Source organism: Thalassophryne amazonica, chromosome 8, assembly GCF_902500255.1.
Source record: "Thalassophryne amazonica chromosome 8, fThaAma1.1, whole genome shotgun sequence".
NCBI classification, from domain to species: Eukaryota; Metazoa; Chordata; class Actinopteri; order Batrachoidiformes; family Batrachoididae; genus Thalassophryne; species Thalassophryne amazonica.
Window position 1 is genome coordinate 38,265,183 of NC_047110.1, and position 22,752 is coordinate 38,287,934.

The 22,752-nt window shown below is 42.2% G+C and overlaps 1 protein-coding gene across 1 annotated transcript in view; it reads right to left on the reverse strand.

Moving 5' to 3' along the window:
• LOC117515451 (ankyrin repeat domain-containing protein 26-like) overlaps positions 1-22,752 on the reverse strand; it is a 109,748-nt gene that overhangs the window by 11,041 nt on the left and 75,955 nt on the right. Inside the window, 7 exon segments of the mRNA XM_034176013.1 lie at positions 203-438; positions 522-812; positions 5,755-5,902; positions 10,201-10,313; positions 11,956-12,087; positions 20,429-20,506; positions 22,556-22,582. Of these exon segments, the coding sequence (XP_034031904.1) occupies positions 203-438; positions 522-812; positions 5,755-5,902; positions 10,201-10,313; positions 11,956-12,087; positions 20,429-20,506; positions 22,556-22,582 (1,025 nt within the window).

The window sequence follows — 22,752 nt, forward strand, 5'->3', positions numbered from 1 at the left end:
AAAAATGCAAGTAAAAGCAAGTGTTAAACACTGATGCAAAAAAGGTTTGCAAAAACACACTGCACCAGCTATCCATTGGTTTTGGTATTGAAGTTATTTTAGTCATTAAGAAAATTTGCCTCCAACATTTGCCAAAATTTTCCACATAAAAACCCGACAAGTGAAAAAATGACCTGGTCAGTGAAGAATACACTGTTCTCACCTCTCCAGTTTGGTAGCCATGGACTTGCGGAGACGCACCTCCTCAGCATAGAGTTGACGGTATTGTTCTAACTCAGTACGAGTGGAGTCTTTTTGATTGAGGATTTCCTGGTGGGTGGTCCGGGCCCTGCCCAACTCCCCGTCGAGCTCTCTGAGCTTTTGTTCCAGCTGAGAACGCAGAGTGGCCTCATTGGCTGCTTTAATTTGATCCAATGCTTCTTGAGATGCTGCCTGGGACTGCAAGAAAACAGTCACAATCATATGTACAGTATTCATCGGAAATTGTACCACCACACTGCATTTTAATTTGTTAGATTTACCTGCAGGAAGAGATTAACCTGCTCCAGTTTCTGCTGTATCTCCTGGCGAGCCCTCTCCTTTACATCAAGGCAGTACTGCTCTGCTTGTCTCTGCTCCATTTGAGCAGCCTCCACATGTCGTCTTAGATCTAAGACCTCCTCCTCCAACTTTCTTTTACTCTTTTCCAACTGGTCATTACTGTGCTTTAAGCTCTTCAGAGAAGCCAGCTCATCTTGAAGCTCCTCATTCACCTTCTCTAAATGGCTGCAACGTGATGCCTCCTTCTCCAGCTGCACCTGGATATCACCGACCTGGTAACAAGAAAAAGAAAAAGAAAAAAAAAGTGTTTGAGGGCGTACCGGTTCTTCCTTAAAAAAATAAACAAAATTATATATACGAGGTCTATTAGAAAAGTATCCGACATTATTATTTTTTTCAAAAACCATAGGGATTTGAATCAAGTGTGATTGCATCAGACAAGCTTGAACCCTCGTGCGCATGCGTGAGTTTTTCCACGCCTGTCAGTTGCGTCATTCGCCTGTGAGCAGGCTTTGAGTGAGGAGTGGTCCAGCCCCCTCGTCGTCGTTTCATTGCCAGGAAATGGTGGAATTATTTGGGCTTTTTTTCCATCAGAATTTTTTCAGAAACTGTTACAGACTGGCACCTGGAAACCATTAGAAAAATTTATCTGGCTTTCGGTGAAAATGTTACGGGCTTGGTAGAAAATAAGGAGTGTTACTGTCGCTTGTCTGAACGCCATCTCAAAGCCGTCCTGTGAGACCAAAACGGAGGTGATCTTGTCTCGCTCCAGTAGCAAATCCATCGTGACGCGCGAAGCCTCCGCTCGGCTTTCCATGACAAAATCTCTTGTTAAAAGTGAAATCTGCCGGAAAATGGTTGATGTCCAGCTCTTGTGATAACCAGAGAAATGGCACACGATGGTCACGGATCCAGACAGCCATCCGTTTAGAAATGAAATGGTCGTTCAGCCTGTCGATGGCGGCTTCGGATCGCGGCGCGCCCCACAGCCGCTGGGGGCCGTCCTTAAAGGGACAGTAACACTCCTTATTCTCTACCAAGCCCGTAACATTTTCACAGAAAGCCAGATAAATTTTTCTAATGGTTTCCAGGTGCCAGTCTCTAACAGTTTCTGAAAAAATTCTGATGGAAAAAAAGCCCAAATCATTCCGCCATTTCCTGGCAATGAAACAATGATGAGGGGGCTGGACCACTCCTCACTCAAAGCCTGCTCACAGGCGAATGACGCAACCAACAGGCGTGGAAAAAGTCACGCATGCGCACGAGGGTTCAAGCTTGTCTGACGCAATCACACGTGATTCAAATCCATATGGTTTTTGAAAAAAATAATAAGGTCGGATACTTTTCTAATAGACCTTGTATATATATATACTCAACAAAAATATAAACGCAACTCTTTTGGTTTTGCTCCCATTTTGTATGAGATTAACTCAACGATCTAAAACTTTTTCCACATACACAATATCACCATTTCCCTCAAATACTGTGCACAAACCAGTCTAAATCTGTGATAGTGAGCACTTCTCCTTTGCTGAGATAATCCATCCCACCTCACAGGTGTGCCATATCAAGATGCTGATTAGACACCATGATTAGTGCACAGGTGTGCCTTAGACTGCCCACAATAAAAGGCCACTCTGAAAGGTGCAGTTTTGTTTTATTGGGGGGGATACCAGTCAGTATCTGGTGTGACCACCATTTGCCTCATGCAGTGCAACACATCTCCTTCGCATCATCCGTGAAGAGAACACCTCTCCAAAGTGCCAAACAGCAGCGAATGTGAGCATTTGCCCACTCAAATCGGTTACGACGATGAACTGGAGTCAGGTCGAGACCCCGATGAGGATGACGAGCATGCAGATGAGCTTCCCTGAGACAGTTTCTGACAGTTTGTGCAGAAATTCTTTGGTTATGCAAACCGATTGTTCCAGCAGCTGTCCGAGTGGCTGGTCTCAGACGATCTTGGAGGTGAACATGCTGGATGTGGAGGTCCTGGGCTGGTGTGGTTGCACATGGTCTGCGGTTGTGAGGCTGGTTGGATGTACTGCCAAATTCTCTGAAACGCCTTTGGAGACGGCTTATGGTAGAGAAATGAACATTCAATACACGAGCAACAGTTCTGGTTGACATTCCTGCTGTCAGCATGCCAATTGCACGCTCCCTCAAATCTTGCGACATCTGTGGCATTGTGCTGTGTGATAAAACTGCACCTTTCAGAGTGGCCTTTTATTGTGGGCAGTCTAAGGCACACCTGTGCACTAATCATGGTGTCTAATCAGCATCTTGATATGGCACACCTGTGAGGTGGGATGGATTATCTCAGCAAAGGAGAAGTGCTCACTATCACAGATTTAGACTGGTTTGTGCACAGTATTTGAGGGAAATGGTGATATTGTGTATGTGGAAAAAGTTTTAGATCGTTGAGTTAATCTCATACAAAATGGGAGCAAAACCAAAAGTGTTGCGTTTATATTTTTGTTGAGTGTATATATATATATATATATATATATATATATATATAAAAAGGCAACCTATGTATGTATGTATGTGGCACGGTTTGTGTTTGGTGTGAACTGCCACAGTAATTAAGCAATCAATACCAAACTTGGTATGGTGACTGGGGGAACCAAGGGGGAGGTCACTGGGGCCCTTAGGTTGGAAGTGCACATGCGCGAGCGAACACACACACACGGTCAGCCTTATATATTAGATCATGACCCGCTCACTGGAGCCCTTATTTTCACAGCTCACATGGTACTCAGGTCAGGTAGCAAGCATCACACTTACCCTACTATGTTGTAGCAGCTGGTGAGGGTGGACTTTAATTAGAAACTGAACAGGCCAGTGTGCACTGCATGCAAGTTAAGGGGTGCATTATTTATTTTTTTTTACTTAAAATGTACCTGCTGTGTACAGCATGCAGACTGTCGATATGCCTCCCAAGAAGCAGGGGGCGTTAGGTCGTAAAACCCCAAGTGCTAAACAGATGAAATGTAATAGAGCTGGAGAAACATCTGCAGAGACACTAGCAACATTATATATCCCACAGCATTGCCGTGATATGACATGCTATCACCTTTTTATCATCATTCACTTGAGTCTCATGAATGTCACAAATTGCTCTATGAAAATTAATGATGACAACATACACAATGCAATGCAACTTACTACACCTTAACTAAAGTGATATGAACTATACAATGACATGGCTAAAATTCTTCTCTATTACCCGTGCATAGAATGGTAACTCAGCTATACACACTCAGTGTGTATATATATATATATATATATATATATATATATATATATATATACACACACACACACAGTTGTGCTCAAAGGTTTACATACCCTGGCAGAATTTTTGCTTTTTTGGCCATTTTTAAGAGAATATGAATGACAACACAAAAACCTTTTTTTCACTCATGGTTAGTGGTTGGCTGAAGCCATTTATTGTCAAACAACTGTGTTTCCTCTTTTTAAATCAAAATGACAAGAGAACTACCCAAATGACCCTGATCCAAAGTTTACATACCCCTGTTCTTAATACTGTGTATTGCCCTCTTTAACATCAACGACAGCTTGGTGTCTTTTGTGGTAGTTTTGGACGAGGCTCTCTGATGGTGAAGCTGCCACTGAACGTGTTTCGGACTTTAGTTACATTAATTACAAAGAAATACAAACAGTAGCACTTTATGGTAAATCTGCATGGAGTAGACAGTTCTCAAAATCCGAGTGACTGTGCAAGAAGAAGAAGAGTGAGGAAAGCTACCAAGACACCCAGACAACCCAGGAGAAGTTATGGGCTTATGTGGCTGTGATTGGAGAAATTGTGCACAGTGCAAGCTTTGCATTTTGCATCACTACTCTTAGCTTCATAGTGGAGTAGAGCAGAGGATTTTCTTTCACCAAAACAGATCAAATCCAGGCTTGCATCTCAGATGTACCTTCTGGCAATTTGTAGCTAAACTTTCAGGTCTTCCTTTTAAGAAAATCCTCCTCTATACCACTTCATCATGAAGATGGATAACTGGTGATACAAAATGCAACTGTATATGTATACATGCACACACCTGTATTAGTTATTTAGCTAGCAGTGGGTGGAGTACGTAGAGTTGGGGGTGTTTTTCAATGAAAGTGGACCTTTGCTGGCAGGGGGTTTTTGATGTCCATGGATGCATTCTAGAGATTATTTTCTCACCCTGGTCCCCCCAATTTAGTTGTACTGCTTAATGTGTATTGTCTTTGTATTTTCTTTTACACATTTTCACCTTTTCTTAGTCTTTCACCAAAATTGATATCACAACCTACATGTTTGTTTGATAAGATTACTAACCACAAGAGCTGTAATCATTTTGTATTTTGGGCTTTTTCATCCTAACTGACCTGATTTTAAAGCTAGAACCCCAAAAAGACCCAGTAATGCCTGAGCTTAGATATTATATTACAAAAGGATATTGCTTCCCATCCCAATTTAGTTATGCAGAAAAGTTAAATTAAGTTATACATACTTATTTTTATATGGCTCATCAATTAAACTTAGTTCAGAACCATAGTAAAACTTATGCCCAGAGAAATACCGATTTAAACATTTTAGTTGTTAAAATTATAATTATTTGTGTATGTAGAAAGTGCGACCTCACTGAGAAGTAATAAGGTTTTATGAGTGTATTTTACATCATGCCATCCTCAGGAAGAGATTTTAGACATATTTTGGGAGAAAAAAGCCTTAATGTTTTTTGGTAACATGTCGAGAGTTCTGCAGCTGTTTTAACCACAGCAAGGACACTCACAGAGACACTCAGAGCAGACTTTGAAAGAAAAGTATAAAAATATGTTTGTAAAACGCTGCTTGCTCTGTTGTTACCACACTCAAACATCCAGCAGGCTGACCCACCACTCCCCCCTCCAGCGGCGCATACACAGGACACAGAGGAACACATACAGGGACTCGGTATGAGCAGAAAAAATCAAAAACAAACAAAAACACAAAGACGTCATTCTAAAAATTGATTTTTGAACGTTTCGAATGTGGCACGTGTCCCGGGGATGTGGTACATTTTATATCTTGCGTCCAGCCTTGATTTTGCGTTAGTGTGAACTCTACCTTTTTGCAGCCCAATTGACAGAAATCCATCATAGCAATGGAGAACTTTAATCCATGTTGGTAGTTCAACTTGTAGCTACCTTCTCTGCTATGTGAGGAAGACAAACCTTTTCTCTCATTCGTCCAAAAGCACCGTCATCATGGTTATATCTATTGAACTCCATTTTTTCCCTGCTCATAGCAGAGCCAAGCTCTCCTCCACCAGTGTCCGGATCCCGCAGTTTCTTCTTTGCAGTCTTCAGCAGAGTACGCAACCTTAAAGATAGCGAAAGAAAAAAAAAAATCTAAACATTCTAACAGAGAAATAAAAATGTCATGCTTAAAAACACAGCATTATAGCATGTCAGCAAAAGCAGTTTTAACAACTAATGACTTCAAATAATTAGACGGACAGCCAGCTTAGACAATACAACCTGGATAATTTTATACAAACTGACACATTAAAGGCTCAGTCACACCAGAAAAACAGTGGTTTGAGACCACAGCACAACTCAAGTTCTCGTAGCCGTATGCAGTCACTTTGCTACCGTGCTATAATCTTGAAACATGTTTGGCTTGAGTTTTGTTTTATTTACAATTTAAAAAGAAATCTATCAATATTACAGTAGCCAAGTGGCCTCTGTGTGAGTGCATGCATGTGTATGGCTTCGATCATGCAGAAACTGTGGACAGCTGACATTTGCTGTTTGGTATGCTTATGTATTTTGGGTCAAGGATGAACACTGCGAAAACAGAAAGTCGATAGGAGTAATATTTTTGGAGAAATTAACAATTTCATCTAACCAGTAAACAATGGAAAGATTCTTAAGATTGAGTAATCAGCAAAGTAACTATTAGTTACTTTGCTGATTACTCAATCTTAAGAGTAACCAAGTTAGATTACTCGTTACCTTATTAGTTACATTCAGCAGCTGCTAATAAAGTAACTGTATAAAGCTGCTAATGAAATAACCATATAAAGTAACTGTATAAAGTAATTTTTCAAAGTAACTGTGGTAACACTGTTTTGAGTCAAGGATGAACAGTGCAGAAACGTAATGTTGATACGGCTAATATTTTTAGAGAAACTATGGATATTAGCTATGCTGCTAATTACATTATGGATTAACATGCCATTTGCGACAGACTGGCGTCCTGTCCTGGGTGTACCCTGCCTCGCGCTCTATGGCTGCTGGGATAGGCTCCAGCCCCCTGCGACCCTTAAATGGACTAAGCGGTAGAAGATGAATGAATGAATGAACATGCCATTCCGCCAGGGGGAGGTAAATCATCTTCATATTAAAAGCATGAGTGTGTGCATGTACAATTTTATTTAGCAAGTTCAATGTAAGTACATAATATAATTGTAAATACGCTAAAAAACATGGATGACACAAGAAAGTGAAAACACTTATTTCCATTGTGGTCCATTTAAAAATCAAATGACAAAATAGAAGTAATAATAAAATGAAATAATAATAATACTAATAATGATAATAATAATATTGTGTATATGATAACAAGAACCTAAACAACTTATAGATACATTAAGACAGTCAATTAACATTAAAAAATTCCATAATTACCAGGAAATAAAAGGGTTGAATTCCTCATCTAAAAATTGTTGAGGTCTAAGGTTCTAAAAATATTTTGGACTCACACACCATTCCAACTCATTATACAAGCTTTGCTTCACTTATTACCACCCTTAAAAAATGTCAGTTACCTTTTTTTTAATAAATACTACCCAATCTAGAGCCCGTGGATCCCCACGGTCAACATACTAGTGTACCATTAATACCTTTGGGCCTTTTCACATCAAAACATCTGTGATGCACACAGACAAATGTGCTCATTTTGACACAAGGCCTCATTTGCAAACTATCACCACAGGTGTTTTACCATCAAAAGTCAGGAGGTTAAACAGATTTAGCTGTTTTAATATTTAAAAATGTATATAAAATCACGGCGTCAGTATTTTGCATGTGACTTGTACTTGTATGAATACATCACAACTTGCCTGACGAATTCATCACACGTAGCAAGCAAAATGGATATATTTATTTCTTTTAACTGTAACCAAACTTGAACATCCAACATCAAACCAGCTTCACTATGGTGGCGTATTTTGATGATTTCCAGTAGCAATTACTTCACCCACCTCCCTGTATAAACCCATAACAAAAGCAACCCAAATATTTCTGTTTCTGTATATATGACAGGTGGACAGAGCTGCTTTTAACAAGGAGCACATTCAGCCACCATTTCAGCACTGCAGTTGTCCAACCGTCTTGTTTCTTTTTGTCCTCTTTGTTACAATGAGTGCGTACATCACCTCTTCTCCTTCAAGATACAGTGTCCCACCATGAACTTTATTTGACACTGAAATAGGTCCGTGTATGTGATACTGTGTCCATGACCACATTTTTGGATGAGTGCTCAAATAACCGGCTGTGCATGTGCATCAAGTAAAGCATCCCCACACCATCACCACCATTTTACTGTAGATACAGAAACCATGTTGTGGAATTCTGTGTCTGGTTTACTCCCGATGTAACAGGATCCCTACCTTCTACTTTAGACTCATCAGTCCATAGAATAATGTCCATTAAGGCATGTTTTAGCATAATTCAGACACATGTTAAAGTGTTTGTGGGGTTTTTGGCTTCCAGGATGAATCCTTGCTGTGATTTTAGAGGAATTTTGGAAGGCTGGACATTTCTGTTAAGGGTCACTCTGGTACTTCATGTTCTCTGTTTTGAGTTCTAACACTTTACAGACTACTTGATTTTTTCCTTTTTTTTAAAAAATGGGTCAGAAATTTGAGACAATTTCACGCTGCTGAAACAATTTGCTGGGAGTAATCAGATATACAGAAAGAAACCAGTGAGAAGACAAATACAGTAGTGTTCAGAATAATAGTAGTGCTATGTGACTAAAAAGATTAATCCAGGTTTTGAGTATATTTCTTATTGTTACATGGGAAACAAGGTACCAGTACATTCAGTAGAGTCTCACAAATCCAACAAGACCAAGCATTCATGATATGCACACTCTTAAAGCTATGAAATTGGGCTATTAGTAAAAAAAGAAGTAGAAAAGGGGGTGTTCACAATAATAGTAGTGTGGCATTCAGTCAGTGAGTTTGTCAATTTTGTGGAACAAACAGGTGTGAATCAGGTGTCCCCTATTTAATGATGAAGTCAGCACCTGTTGAACATGCTTTTCTCTTTGAAAGCCTGAGGAAAATGGGACATCCAAGACATTGTTCAGAAGAACAGCGTAGTTTGATTAAAAAGTTGATTGGAGAGGGGAAAACATAGGCTGTTCATCTACAATGATCTCCAATGCTTTAAAATGGACAAAAAAAACAGAGACACGTGGAAGAAAACGGAAAACCATCAAAATGGATAGAATAACCAGAATGGCAAAGGCTCACCCATTGATCAGCTCCAGGATGATCAAAGACAGTCTGGAGTTACCTGTAAGTGCTGTGACAGTTAGAAGACGCCTGTGTGAAGCTAATTTATTTGCAAGAATCCCCTGCAAAGTCCCTCTGTTAAATAAAAGACATGTGCAGAAGAGGTTACAATTTGCCAAAGAACACATCAACTGGCCTAAAGAGAAATGGAGGAATAGTTTGTGGACTGATGAGAGGTTTGTGAGACAACCCGCAAACTCTGAATTCAAGCCACAGTTCACAGTGAAGACAGTGAAGCATGGTGGTGCAAGCATCATGATATGGGCATGTTTCTCCTACTATGGTGTTGGGTCTATATATCGCATACCAGGTATCAGTTTGGATATGTCAAAATACTTGAAGAGGTCATATTGCCTTATGCTGAAGAGGACATGCCCTTGAAATGGGTGTTTCAACAAGACAACGACCCCAAGCACACTAGTAAACGAGCAAAATCTTGGTTCCAAACCAACAAAATTAATGCCTCGCAGATGTGAAGAAATCATGAAAAACTGTGGTTATACAACTAAATACTAGTTCAGTGATTCACAGGATTGCTAAAAAAGCAGTTTGAACATAACAGTTTTGAGTTTGTAGCGTGAACAGCAGATGCTACTATTATTGTGAACACCCCCTTTTCTACTTTTTTTTACTAATAGCCTAATTTCATAGCCTTAAGAGTGTGCATATCATGAATGCTTGATCTTGCTGGATTTGTGAGAATCTACTGAATCTACTGGTACCTTGTTTCCCATGTAACAATAAGAAATATACTCAAAACCTGGATTAATCTTTTTAGTCACATAGCACTACTATTCTTCTGAACACTACTGTACTTTCCATAGTACTATAAATGTGGATACGATTTAATAACACAATGAAGCAAGAAATGCAAAAATAGCCACAAGGAATTGAGCAGACAAAAAATATGAAACCAATGCATGGACTGCAGGTAAGTGATTTGAAATGGCACAATTAATAAAAAAAAAAAAAATGAAATCATCCTTGCATTGATATACTCACTGGTAAATCAAAAAAACAAGAAATAATCAGATTCTATGGGATCCTATGGGTGTCCATGCTGACATACAGGTACAGGGAGCTCATATGTCACCTGTACATCTCTTTTTGAAGCTCTGTGTTTCTCTTCATCTCCTGATCCAGTCGTGTGTCTACAGCCTTCTTCTGTTCTGCTATTTTCTTCACTTTCTTCTTTTCCACTTCCATCTGGAGAAAAAAAAAAAGAGTCTCAGGATGATACTTTGACTGACAAAACCACAGGGCAGTCTGATGAGGGATGCTACATAATTATTCAATAAAATATCATCTTCCAGATACTCGAGAGTAGATATTTCCTTGTTTGCATACAAGGTCTGTTAGAAAAGTATCCGACCTTTTTATTTTTTTCAAAAACCTGATCGATTTGAATCACGTGTGCTTGCATGAGCCAACCTTGAAACATCTTGCGCATGCGTGAATTTTTTCACGCCTGTCGATTGCGTCTTTTGCTTGTAAGCACCCTTTGTGTGAGCATGTGTGTAGTGCGCTCGGTGGATTTTCATTGCAAGGAAAATGGTGGAACAACTGGAGCAGCGCGACTGCATCAAATTTTGCCAGAAACTGGGCGACAGCCAGGTGGAAACCATTCGGATTATTCAGACGGCTTTCAGTGACGATGCTATGAGCATCACACAGATTAAGGAGCGGTACAACCGGTTTAAAGACGTCTGCACAATGGTAGAGAGCGCGCCGCGCTCCGGGCGGCCATCAACATGCTGAAATGACCAGATCATTTCGAAAGTGAATGCTGTAGTGATGCGGGACCGTCGTGTGACTATCCGAGAAATTGCGGAAGAGGTGGACATCAGCACTTTTTTGGCACATTCCACTGTGACAGAAGATTTGGCCATGAAAACAGTTGCAGCAAAATTCATGCCGATGGCTTCGGCACGAAGCTGATGAAGGAGCAAAAGCGCCTCCGTGTTGAATTCTCACAGGACATGCTGGACTCCGAAAAATGGTGCCCACCCCTTCCACCATTCGGAAGATTCAGACGGCTTTCGGTGGCTTTTCAGTCGTGTGACTATCTGAGAAATTGTGGAAGAGGTGGGCATGTCACAACATGTCCTGTGAGACTTCAACACGGTGGCGCTTTTGCTCCGTCAGCTTTGTGCTGAAGTCATCGGCATGAATTTCGCTGCAACTCTTTTCATGGTCAAATCTTCTGTCAAAGTGGAGTGTGCCGAAAAAGTGCTGATGTCCACCTCTTCCACAATTTCTCGGATAGTCACACGACGGTCCACATCACCACAGCGTTCACTTTGGAAATTATCTGGTCATTTCAGCATGTTGATGGCCGCCCGGAGCGTGGCTCGCTCTCCACCGTTGGGCGGATGTCTTTAAACCATTGTACCGCTCCTTAATCTGTGTGATGCTCATAGCATCGTCACCGAAAGCCGTCTGAATAATCCGAATGGTTTCCACCTGGCTGTCACCCAGTTTCTGGTAAAATTTGATGCAGTCACGCTGCTCCAGTCGTTCCGTCTTTTTCCTTGGAATGAAAAAACGGCGAGCGCACAGCACACGTCCCACACAAATGCTGCTTACCAGGAAATTACGAAATCGACAGGCGTGAAAAAATTCACACATGCGCACCAAGGTTCAAGGTTGGCTCATGCAAGCACACGTGATTCAAATCCATCAGGTTTTTGAAAAAATAAAAAGGTTGGATACTTTTCTAACAGACCTCGTATCTGTCTTTCACTTCTTTCTTCAGATGCTCCCATTAGGGGTCGCATCTCACCAAGATGTGACATCATAAATGAATGTGTCAATTAAAAATAAAAAAGCTTTTAAGGATTATGATCACCTGGTTACTGAGCTCTCCTTTCTCCTTTTCAAGTTCTGCCATCCTCAACCCAAGTTTAGAGCGACACTTAAGCTCCTCCTCCCACAAGGCCTTGGAATCCTGGGTTGTGTTAAACATACCTTGCTTCTGGACCTAACAAGAAAAGACCAAGTAATTGTATTTAGGTCAGGAAACAAAAAAACTGAAAAGTTGCAATTTAGCAGCATTTTCATGTTGCAGAATACTCTGAAACCATAAGTGAAATGACTCAAGTATTTTGATAGTATAAGATGTGTGTTTTTTAACAGTTTGGGAGGACTTAAAATTACATATTTATTCTTAATAATAATAATTATTATGATGCCTATTTATAAAGCACTTCCCCAGGAATCAAAGAGACAAACAAAATAAACTAATAATAATAAAAAAAATTGACAATATATTAAATACACTACAACAACGGACCAAATCCCCAGTTCAGGAGCTGGTAATACAGACAAAAAAGGTGCAACATATATTCCAGTGCTACTTATACTCTGGTGTGATTTATATTTGGGTTTTACTCTTCAAGAGGTATTTTTTTTTTTTAGCAGGTATGAGTTATACTCCAGAAACTATGGAACTTGATGTCAGCTCAGGAAATAAGGAAATTGCGTAGCTCAATCCCTGCGGTGCATTGTGAGATTGGTTGTCTAAAACTGTTACCACTCAACATGGCATATGTGTCAACCTGACTCCAGAAAGGGCAAAGAGGGTGCAGATTTCTTTGTAACCACCAACTCCACCAGGTGATTTAATTGATGAACTCATCCCGTCTGCTGTCCATCACTGAATTCACCTGGTGGAGTTGGTGGTGACAAAGAAACCTGCACCTTCTTTGCCCTTTCTGGAGTCAGGTTGACACCTATACCGTGGTAAAGATGGCAGATTGCAATAAAAACATCAGAGATCAGTGCAGTTTAGATTAGTTTAAAAAGTGGAAAGTCAATGAATTTAAACTTTTACACCTTGGGGTTCCCCCAGAGGAGCTGGGGGATCGGGAGGTCTGAGCGGCTTTGCTTGAGCTGCTGCCCCCGTGACCCGACTCTGGATAAAGCGGAAGAAAATGGATGGATGGTTGTAAGCGCAGAGGTTTATGTGTTTATGGGAAATGCCAAGAACTCATTCCGTTAGCATACAGTACAGTAACACCAAATTTGCCTTGTGTTTTAACTGCTGAAGAAGAGGTGAAACAAATAAAATTTGAGAACTTGAGAACCTGACCTCCTGAAACTGACTGACGGATGGATTGGCCAAAGTACTGGTGTAAACATGAATACAGATATCACTGAATATTTGACAGAAACTGACAAGAGTGCACAATTAAAGTGACTCGATAAGGAAGGTAAAATCGTGTTATTGTTTACCATAGCAACATTCCACTGATGTTATTAAACTAGAGTTACGAATGTAACTACGGTTCTATGAATTCCGGATGACCGCCAGAGGGCGGTGCTTTAGCACCTGGATAACTACATGTGCGCAGCACAGAGTGTCGAGAATATATACCAACAAAGTCACGCCATTGAATGTGACCTGGGTGACGTCACTGGTTGTCTTTATATACCAGACGCACCCAGCGCTCGCTTCTTTTCGGAATGAACTCGCAAGACTCTGTGACAAGCAACTCTGGCGGTCATCCGGAATTCATAGAACCGTAGTTACATTCGTAACTCTCGTTCTATTTCATTCCTCCTGACCGCCAGAGGGCGGTGCTTTAGCACCTGGAAGACTTAATACCAACAAGGTCACGAAGAGTCACACTCACCTCGCATCAGCAGTGGGGAGTGGAGGCAGACAACACCGCCGAAGTCACCGCAGGAGGAGCAGCCACATTCAGTCTGTAATAGCGGGCGAAGGTACAGGACGAAGCCCACGTAGCAGCAGCACAAATATCACTCAAAGGGACACCTCTCAGTGCAGCCCAGGAGGTGGACACCCCTCTGGTGGAATGGCACGTAACCTTAGGAGGCTGAAGACCTCTGGACCTGTATACTTGTAAAATGGCATCCACGACCCAATGGGAGAGTCGCTGCTTTGAGACAGCACAGCCTCTTTTGTGATCACCATAACACACAAACAGGGCATCCGTTTTCCGGATCCTGGCAGTCGCACTAATGTACTGCTTCAACATTCGGACAGGACACAGGGAACCTGAAACAGATAATCCTGGATCAGAATGCGGGACATACACAGCCAAGGAAACTGGCTGGTTAACATGAAAAGTTGAAATTCTCTTGGGTAAAAAGGACGGATTAGGCCACAGCGTAACCCCAGATCCGTCAGAATTCCATCGCAAACAGTCCCCAGCGACTGATAGGGCATGGAGCTCTCCCACCCGCTTAGCCGAAGACAGTGCAAATAGAAAGGCAGTCTTCACTGGTTCGAAAGGGGATAAGCTTAAACCCTCCAGGACTAGAGGACGGTCCCATGAAGGTACGCGTGCAAGTCTTGGAGGCCGCAAACGTAGAGCACCTTTCAAAAAACGACACACTAAGAGGTGTGAACCCACTGACCGGCAATCAACGTAGACGTGCCGGGCAGAGATTGCAGCAACATAAACCTTCAAGGTAGCGACAGAACGTCCATTCTCCAGCAGTTCTTGTAAATATTTGAGGAGAATAGGCACAGGGCAATGCTCCGGGTCTAACTTTTGTTTCTCACACCACCGCACAAACAGCTTCCATCTGTTGTCATACAAAGCCCTGGTAGAAGCAGCATGCAAATTAAGGACAGTCTGAACAACAGCCTGGTCACAAGAACGTAACAAGGAGTCTGGCCCCTCAACGGCCACACATACAGTTGAAGGCCTTCTGGGTGAGGGTGCCAAATCCTCCCCTGTAGCTGTAACAACAAATCCTTCCTCTCCGAGAGAGCCCAAGGTTCTCCCTCGAGGAGTTTGTAAATCATGGGAAACCAAATCCTCCCAGGCCAGAATGGAGCAACCAGCAGCACCCTGTGGCTGCTCTGATCTATCCTGTGCAGTGTCAACATCAGCAACGGGAGAGGAGGGAAGGCATAAAGGAGGCAATCCGGCCACGGGTGAGCCAATGCATCCTGCCCCAGCGGGCTGTCTGGTTCCAAGAGGGAGTACCATCGTGGGCAATGTGTCGAGGTGCTTGAAGCGAAAAGGTCCACTTCCGCTGCACCATATTTCTGCCAGATCATTTGGACCACAATCGGGTTCAGTCTCCACTCTCCCGGTGGTGGTTTCTGTCTGGAGAGTAAATCCGCTGTGCTGTTCTGTACACCGGGCAGATGAACTGCTCTGACACTTTGAAGGTGAGGCAACGCCCATAAGAGAAGCTTCCGAGTTTCTGCCAATGACTGATTGGACCTGGTGCCCCCCTGATGGTTTATGTGATAGACTGTTGACGCGTTGTCCGACCGGACAAGAACATGTCTTCCTCTCAGGGCCGGGAGGAAATGCTTGAGAGCCAGTCGCACAGCGCGAAGCTCCAGCACGTTTATGTGTTGGAGTCTCTCCTGAGGACTCAAGACACCCCTCACCATCCTGTGATTCCACACGGCCCCCCAACCTTTGAGTAATGCATCTGTAACAACCACCTCTCGGCGAGAAGGAACAGAGCCTAGAGGGACACCCTTGCAGATGAAGTCCACGTTCCCCCAGGGTTTCAGGTGCAGAAGGCACTGGTTGGAGAGTCGTACAAGCCTGTACTGATGCAACTTTGAGTTGAGGCCTAGGTTGTTGATCCAAATCTGTAGGGGACGTAAGAACAGAAGTCCCAAAGGTACCACTAGCGACATTGCAGTCAATCTGCCCATCAACCGGACAAACCAAAAGGCAGCGTCACAGCCCGTTGAATGTGTGAGACAAGACGAATTACATCGTCCACTCTCTGCGGGGATGGCGATGCAGTCATGGTCAGGGAGTTGATGGCAATGCCGATGAAGGTCGTTTGTTGACTGGGAACAAGAGAACTCTTTGCAAAGTTCACTGTGAGTCCTAAATGAGAGACATGGTTCAGTAGAAGAGCTGTGTCGTTGTGCGCCTGCTCCTAAGTTGGAGCGCAGACAAGCCAATCGTCTAAGTAGGGTAGGATTCTTAATCCAAGAGCTTGCAGTGGGGCTAGTGCTGCAGCCATACATCTGGCAAATGTACAAGGGGTGAGAGAGAGGCCGAAAGGAAGCACCCTGAACTGGTATGCCTGACCTTCGAAAGCAAAGCGGAGAAACTTCCTGTGATGAGGCGCCACTGGCACATGGAAATAGGCGTCTTAAGTCGACACTTGTGAACCAGTCTCCTGGTGTGATAGTTTGAAGGACGTCTACTGTGCGGCGCATGTGAATCTGCAGCACTTTGATATAACGATTCAGATGTCGGAGATCGAGGATAGCACGAAAGTCGCCATCCTTTGGAACAAGGAAGTAAATTGAATAGAACCCCCTGAGCTGGTCTGAACTGTGAACTGAGTTCCAAAATCTCCCGTTGTAGGGCAGCAGACTGCACCGAGTCGGAAACAACAGTCATCCTCACCCCATTGAACTTTGGAGGACGATATCTGAACTGAATTCTGTAACCTTCGAACAAGGTTGAAATGACCCATGGGTCTTGAACTTGAGCCTCCCAGTGGCTGAGTTGATTTTGTGAAAAACGGCTGGGGGCCAAACATTGGCAGTCAGACCCGACCACCTCTGCCTCGCATCCCTGAGGACCTCTGGGCGCGATTACTGGAAGCTCTGTGAAACCGTTCAGTTCTCGGGGATCTGCCCGTAGGCTCACGAAAGGCAGGCTGCTGGGAGAGCTGGCCCTCAACTGCAAAAGCACGTGTAGCTCTGGGAGTCGGCGGAAGCCTGGATGTAGAGTGAAAAGCTGTAGCACGTCTGACTGGCTGAGGTCTGGAAGACCGGTGTAGGTCAACAAACTGTTGCCGAGATTTACTAGCCTCAACAGCATGCTCCAAAGTTTGTTCGGCCGCAGGTCCAAATACTTGGCCTGGAAGAACTGGCAGCGAACGGAGTGTGCCTCTGCAGGATTTGGACAGGGGGGACTGCGCAAGCCACACCTGACGTCTAGTGATGGTAAGGGTTGACATCAGTCTGCCAAGCTCTCTGGACATATAAGCAAAGGTTTGGAGTGAGGCATCACTAAGACTTTGAGTAGCATCATCAACCTCTGCCTCCCTCAAAGACTTTGAGAGGGCAAGGGCTAAATGGGACAGTGAGTTGCCTAGGCGACCGATGCGAGCAGCTATGTCATAGCTTTTGGTGAGGAGGTCATCAGTGACCCTACAGTGAGGATGTGGGCAGCGGGCACCCGGCCGAGCAGCATCAGCTGGAGCCACAACCAGGTTCGCAATAATGCTGTCAACGGCGGGCATACGGTTCAGACCATACTGCGCCGAATCACACATAGAGCTAAGGGCTCTGCAGTCCTGTGATAGATGGGTCAATGATTTGGGGTCCACCCAACATCAGTGGAGCTCCTCCATATATGGTTGTGAAACTGGAACGTTGAACTCAGGCTTCTGAGTGACTTTGAAAAAGGCACTTGAAGCGGTGGTTTCCGCAGGGGGATTGTCGACCCCAAGCCTGGATAAAGCCAACTGAACAGCTTGCTTGACAAAAGATAGTCCAGGTTCGGTTTGCGGCATAGACTCTGCCTCAGAGGTATGAGAGCCCACTAATGAATGGCTTGGAGAAAGACCCCTCTCATCCTCATCCTCCACACAGTTTATATAACTTGTCATGTACAAGGAATCAGTTGCAGCAATAGACACGACATCTTCCTCCTGCTGAGTAACTATATTGGTCTGATCAGCCTCATTAGGGACAACAGGAACTGTCACTGCATCCCTAGGCTGTAGATTCAGAAGCATGGACTTAATCTGAGCAAACTCAGAAGTCAACGTTTTGACCTTTTCAGCCAAAGCATGGTCATGAGTAACCTTCTTAGCAGAAGGGGCTCCTGCATGTGGGCGTTTACGGCGCTTTGGTTCCTTCCTGGGGCTGGAGGCCAAAGTCGCACTAGATATTCCACTTTCCAATGCCGCAAGTCTAGCAGATCTCTCTGCCAGTGGCATGCTGGCACAATTAAGGCAGGCATCGCCAGTCAGGGCTTCCCTCAGGTGTCCGATCCCAAGACACGAGGGGCAAAACATATGTCCATCATCTGGGCTCAAGGGAGCCAAACAGGTACTACAGCCATGCAACAAAGGCCCTGTCAACATTGTGGACTGCGTGCAGATGGCTAACGCAAGCCCTGATGGTTACAAATGGAAAGACAAAGCGTGAATCACTCGCAGTGTAAATAGTAACATGAGGCACGGAGCGTGAAGCACTCACAGCTGCAGACTCGGCACGAGGCAGGGAGCGTGAAACACTCATAGTGTAAAAGCTAATACAAGGCCCGGAGCGTGAAACACTCACAGCCACAGTAATAACACAATGCACACAGCCGAAAAACTCACAGCCCAAGTGCTAAGTCACTTAGAGCAAAGACGACAACACTAGCTGCTAGCGGAGCTGTTAAACTTAGCAAATGGCGGCAGTGCAGATGAAGTACTTCAAGGAGTGGAAAACTCACGGCAAGCCCAACACACTACACTATACTGGTTCTGATACACACACTACCACGTAGTTAACGGGGTTAGTGACACAACTAAACAAATAGCCAGCTTTCATCGAAACAACACAGCTAATGTGCACAGAGGAAAATACCCAGCAGGGCAGCGGCAAAGGCGCGCACCCGGCATTTAGGAAGGTGTACTCATGACAGGCGTCAAAGAATACAAAAAACGGTGAAACCGTGTCTCGCAGCCTCTGGAGGACGTGTGCAGTGCACGTAGCTCCAACCGAACGTGGGTTGCGAGGCTACAAGCGAGAGCGGCAATCGCAGCTAAATGCGTTCTCAACCTCTAAGAATGCGAGAATGTAGAAAAGAAGCGAGAGCTGGGTGCGTCTGGTATATAAAGACAACCAGTGACGTCACCCAGGTCACATTCAATAGCGTGACTTTGTTGGTATATATTCTCGACCTCTGTGCTGCGCACATGTAGTTATCCAGGTGCTAAAGCACTGCCCTCTGGCGGTCAGGAGGAATGAAATAGAACTCACAGTGATAACTAGAACAGTGATAACTAGACAGTCTGGCTTATTCTTCTCCCTGAGAACATTGTGTAATACAAACATTGGTTTGCATGTGCATTCCGGAGCTTTGTGCTCACAATTATGAATATCACACTGGCTGTTACACCATTTTTCAAGCCTACAATAACCGTTTGCACAGACACCAATAGCGCAATATGCACCTGACATGTTTTCACTTTTTTTTCTTTTAATGTGTTGCTGCAATGTTTGTTTGTATGTATATGTAGAGCACTTTGAATTGCCCTGTTGCTGAAATGTGCTATAGAAATAAACTTGCCTTGCCTTACCTGAAATTAAGGCTTAAAAGCAGTTACAGCTACATGGCTCCCATAACACACATAATCAGGTTACACTGGTATACAAATATTAAAACGCTGTCTGCTTCAGAAATAAAATGTGCTATTTATTATGAATTTTGGCATGTTGAATTCAAATAATGGCTAATTGGCTACTGTTTCCAAGATATACAAGGTTTTACATTTTGCATCTACATAATTATATTGTGTTAACTGTAGAGTTTTCATGAAAAATCATAAGCATAGGTCTTTTTTTTATGTTTCTCTGACTATATAATATTTCACCTGTTCTCTTTTGTAACACTTTAAAAATCAGCAAAAGGGTTAATTATTAATCCTTAGTTGCACAGTAGTAGCATTTCTTAAAACTACAGCCAATCAACAATTTCAAACAACACTTTCATTCTCTGTGGCCCAAAATTTGTAAAGTTTGACTATCTTTATTTCATAAGTATTTTGGCTATAGATCAGTGTTACCTGGATGTGGTAGCCAAGCGAGAGTGAGGCTCAAAGTTCACCCATGTGCTGTGCTAATGTGCAATTCGCTTATTCACAGCAGATTTGGACAAGTGGCTCCTCTGAGAGTTTGTGGGGACTAAAATCAAGAGGATGTATCAATGGTTTTAATGGCTTTCTGTTTGCAAGATAAAAGGAAGGGTCATCACAAGCTGTGATTGTTCAGTCTTGAAGGGACACGACCCCTCAAGACTTTTATCATGACTTTTATCAAGACTTTTATCTATGAAACAGCCAAACTGTGAAAGATGCAGTGGTTGAACTGACATATTAATTAAATACATTGTTGCTGCTGTTTTTAACACGTCACTTAGCTTACAATAGAGTAAGCAATATATATAATGCTTTTATGCCACTACATATTTTGTACAAAATATTGAAGTGGCTGAGGTTGTAGGTTCTCCACAAACAGTCATTTTTACCATAAATTTCCTGAATGATTGAAATTCGTTTTAAATCATTTATATAAAAGATGGCAAGAGCATCATGCAGGAAGATACAAAAGTGCAGAGGAAATAAAACATCGCACCAACCTCTTGACTGAGTTGGTCTTCCAGACTCATCTTACTGCTTTGGAGGCTTGTAACCAAGCCCTCCAAATGATTTCTGGCCTACAGCGGAAAAATAAAATTAATGTAACATATGACTAATTATTTCTATGAAAATCCGTTTAAACAATTTAATTCTTTGAATGACACTGACATTTATTCTAATTAAAAGGATGCCAATAACAGGGCCATGCCTTATCAAATCAGCCAGTTTGAAAAGGAAACGAAACAAAACAAACAAACCAAAAAAAAAACCAAAACAAAACAAAAAACTCACAGGCCACCCTCTCAGATTCCCCTGAAAATTTCATATGCATTTCTAAACAAATCTTAAATGGAATCCCAAATATTAGATCTGCATAGTTATTAAACTATAGCCCTAATTTTAAACATGTTTGTGTATTTTGCCAACCCCCCCCCCCCCCAAAAAAGTCTCTTTGTTCAACTTTCAACATTCATAGTTCTTTTGATATGGCATGTTTTAATATAGCTGTATGCCACTCGTACACACATCAGTATCAGCTGTTGATAGATCCCACATGTTCTACATCACGCTTGTGCAGGTTCATGGTCATCTGCATTTGACGTCGTTGAGACAGTGAAAAGGGACTGTATTTCCTGTAGAGTTTAAATCACAGTGTAACCTGGGAACATTTTCTCAAATTAAGTAATATGATATGGAATGAGCCTAAATATAACATTATCAGCGTCATTCCAAAGAATGAAATTGCATATATAATTAATATGAATTATATTTAACCCTCTGGGTGATTTGATATTGAATGGCCCATTAGAGTTTATAATTTAAGAAAGTTGAGGACACTAGTCTACAAGAAATAGTATGCATCATGCAAATCCAGAAAAAAGGGCCCTGTGGATCAACATCCACTACCAGAGAGAAAATGTGATGATCACAAAGATGAAAAATGAATTAATTAATAAAACTCAAACCCCAAATCTGAAGTATTATTTTCTTTGTCTTTGTGTTACCAATTGAAAAACTTCAGCAAAAACCCCTAAGGACACACAGAAATACATACAGTAGTGTTCAGAATAATAGTAGTGCTATGTGACTAAAAAGATTAATCCAGGTTTTGAGTATATTTTTTTATTGTTACATGGGAAACAAGGTACCAGTAGATTCAGTAGATTCTCACAAATCGAACAAGACCAAGCATTCATGATATGCACACTCTTAAGGCTATGAAATTGGGCTATTAGTAAAAAAAAGTATTTTGACATATGCAAACTGATCCATGATATCTGGTATCATGATACCTGGTATACGATACATGTACGATATATGATACATGTCTTTTATTTAACAGAGGGACTTTGCAGGGGATTCTTGCAAATAAATTAGCTTCACACAGGCGTCTTCTGTCACAGCACTAACTCCAGACTGTCTTTGGTCATCCTGGAGCTGATCAATGGGTGAGCCTTTGCCATTCTGGTTATTCTTCTATCCATTTTGATGGTTGTTTTCCATTTTCTTCCACGCATTTCTGGTTTTCTTGTCCATTTTAATGCATTGGAGATCATTGTAGATGAACAGCCTATACTTTTTTGCACCTGCGTACAAGTTTTCCCCTCTTCAATCAACTTTTTAATCAAACTACGCTGTTCTTCTGAACAATGTCTTGAACGTCCCATTTTCCTCAGGCTTTCAAAGAGAAAAGCATGTTCAACAGGTGCTGGCTTCATCCTTAAAGAGGGGACACCTGATTCACACCTGTTTGTTCCACAAAACTGATGAACTCACTGACTGAATGCCACACTACTATTATTGTGAACACCCCCTTTTCTACTTTTTTTTACTAATAGCCCAATTTCATAGCCTTAAGAGTGTGCATATCATGAATGCTTGGTCTTGTTGGATTTGTGAGAATCTACTGAATCTACTGGTACCTTGTTTCCCATGTAACAATAAGAAATATACTCAAAACCTGGATTAATCTTTTTAGTCACATAGCAATACTATTATTCTGAACAATACTGTACATCAACATATAACCTTAGATAATTTTTTATTTTATGGAAAGGAAAAAAAAAAAAAAAAAAAAAAAAAATCAACCCACACAAAGAAACTATGCCTACAGCTACAATACCAACCCCTCCTCCAGGTGAACATTCAGGCAGCTAGAAAAAGATTGAAGACCTTAAAATAAAACAGCACTCTTCTTTGTATTATTTAAAAAATTGCAATTATGAGAATTCTTCAAAATTCCTTGTTTTTTGTTTTTTAAGATCAGTGATGAAATTTGAGCAGGCATAATGAGATCTTGTGTAAAATGTGTGGTTATGTGGCT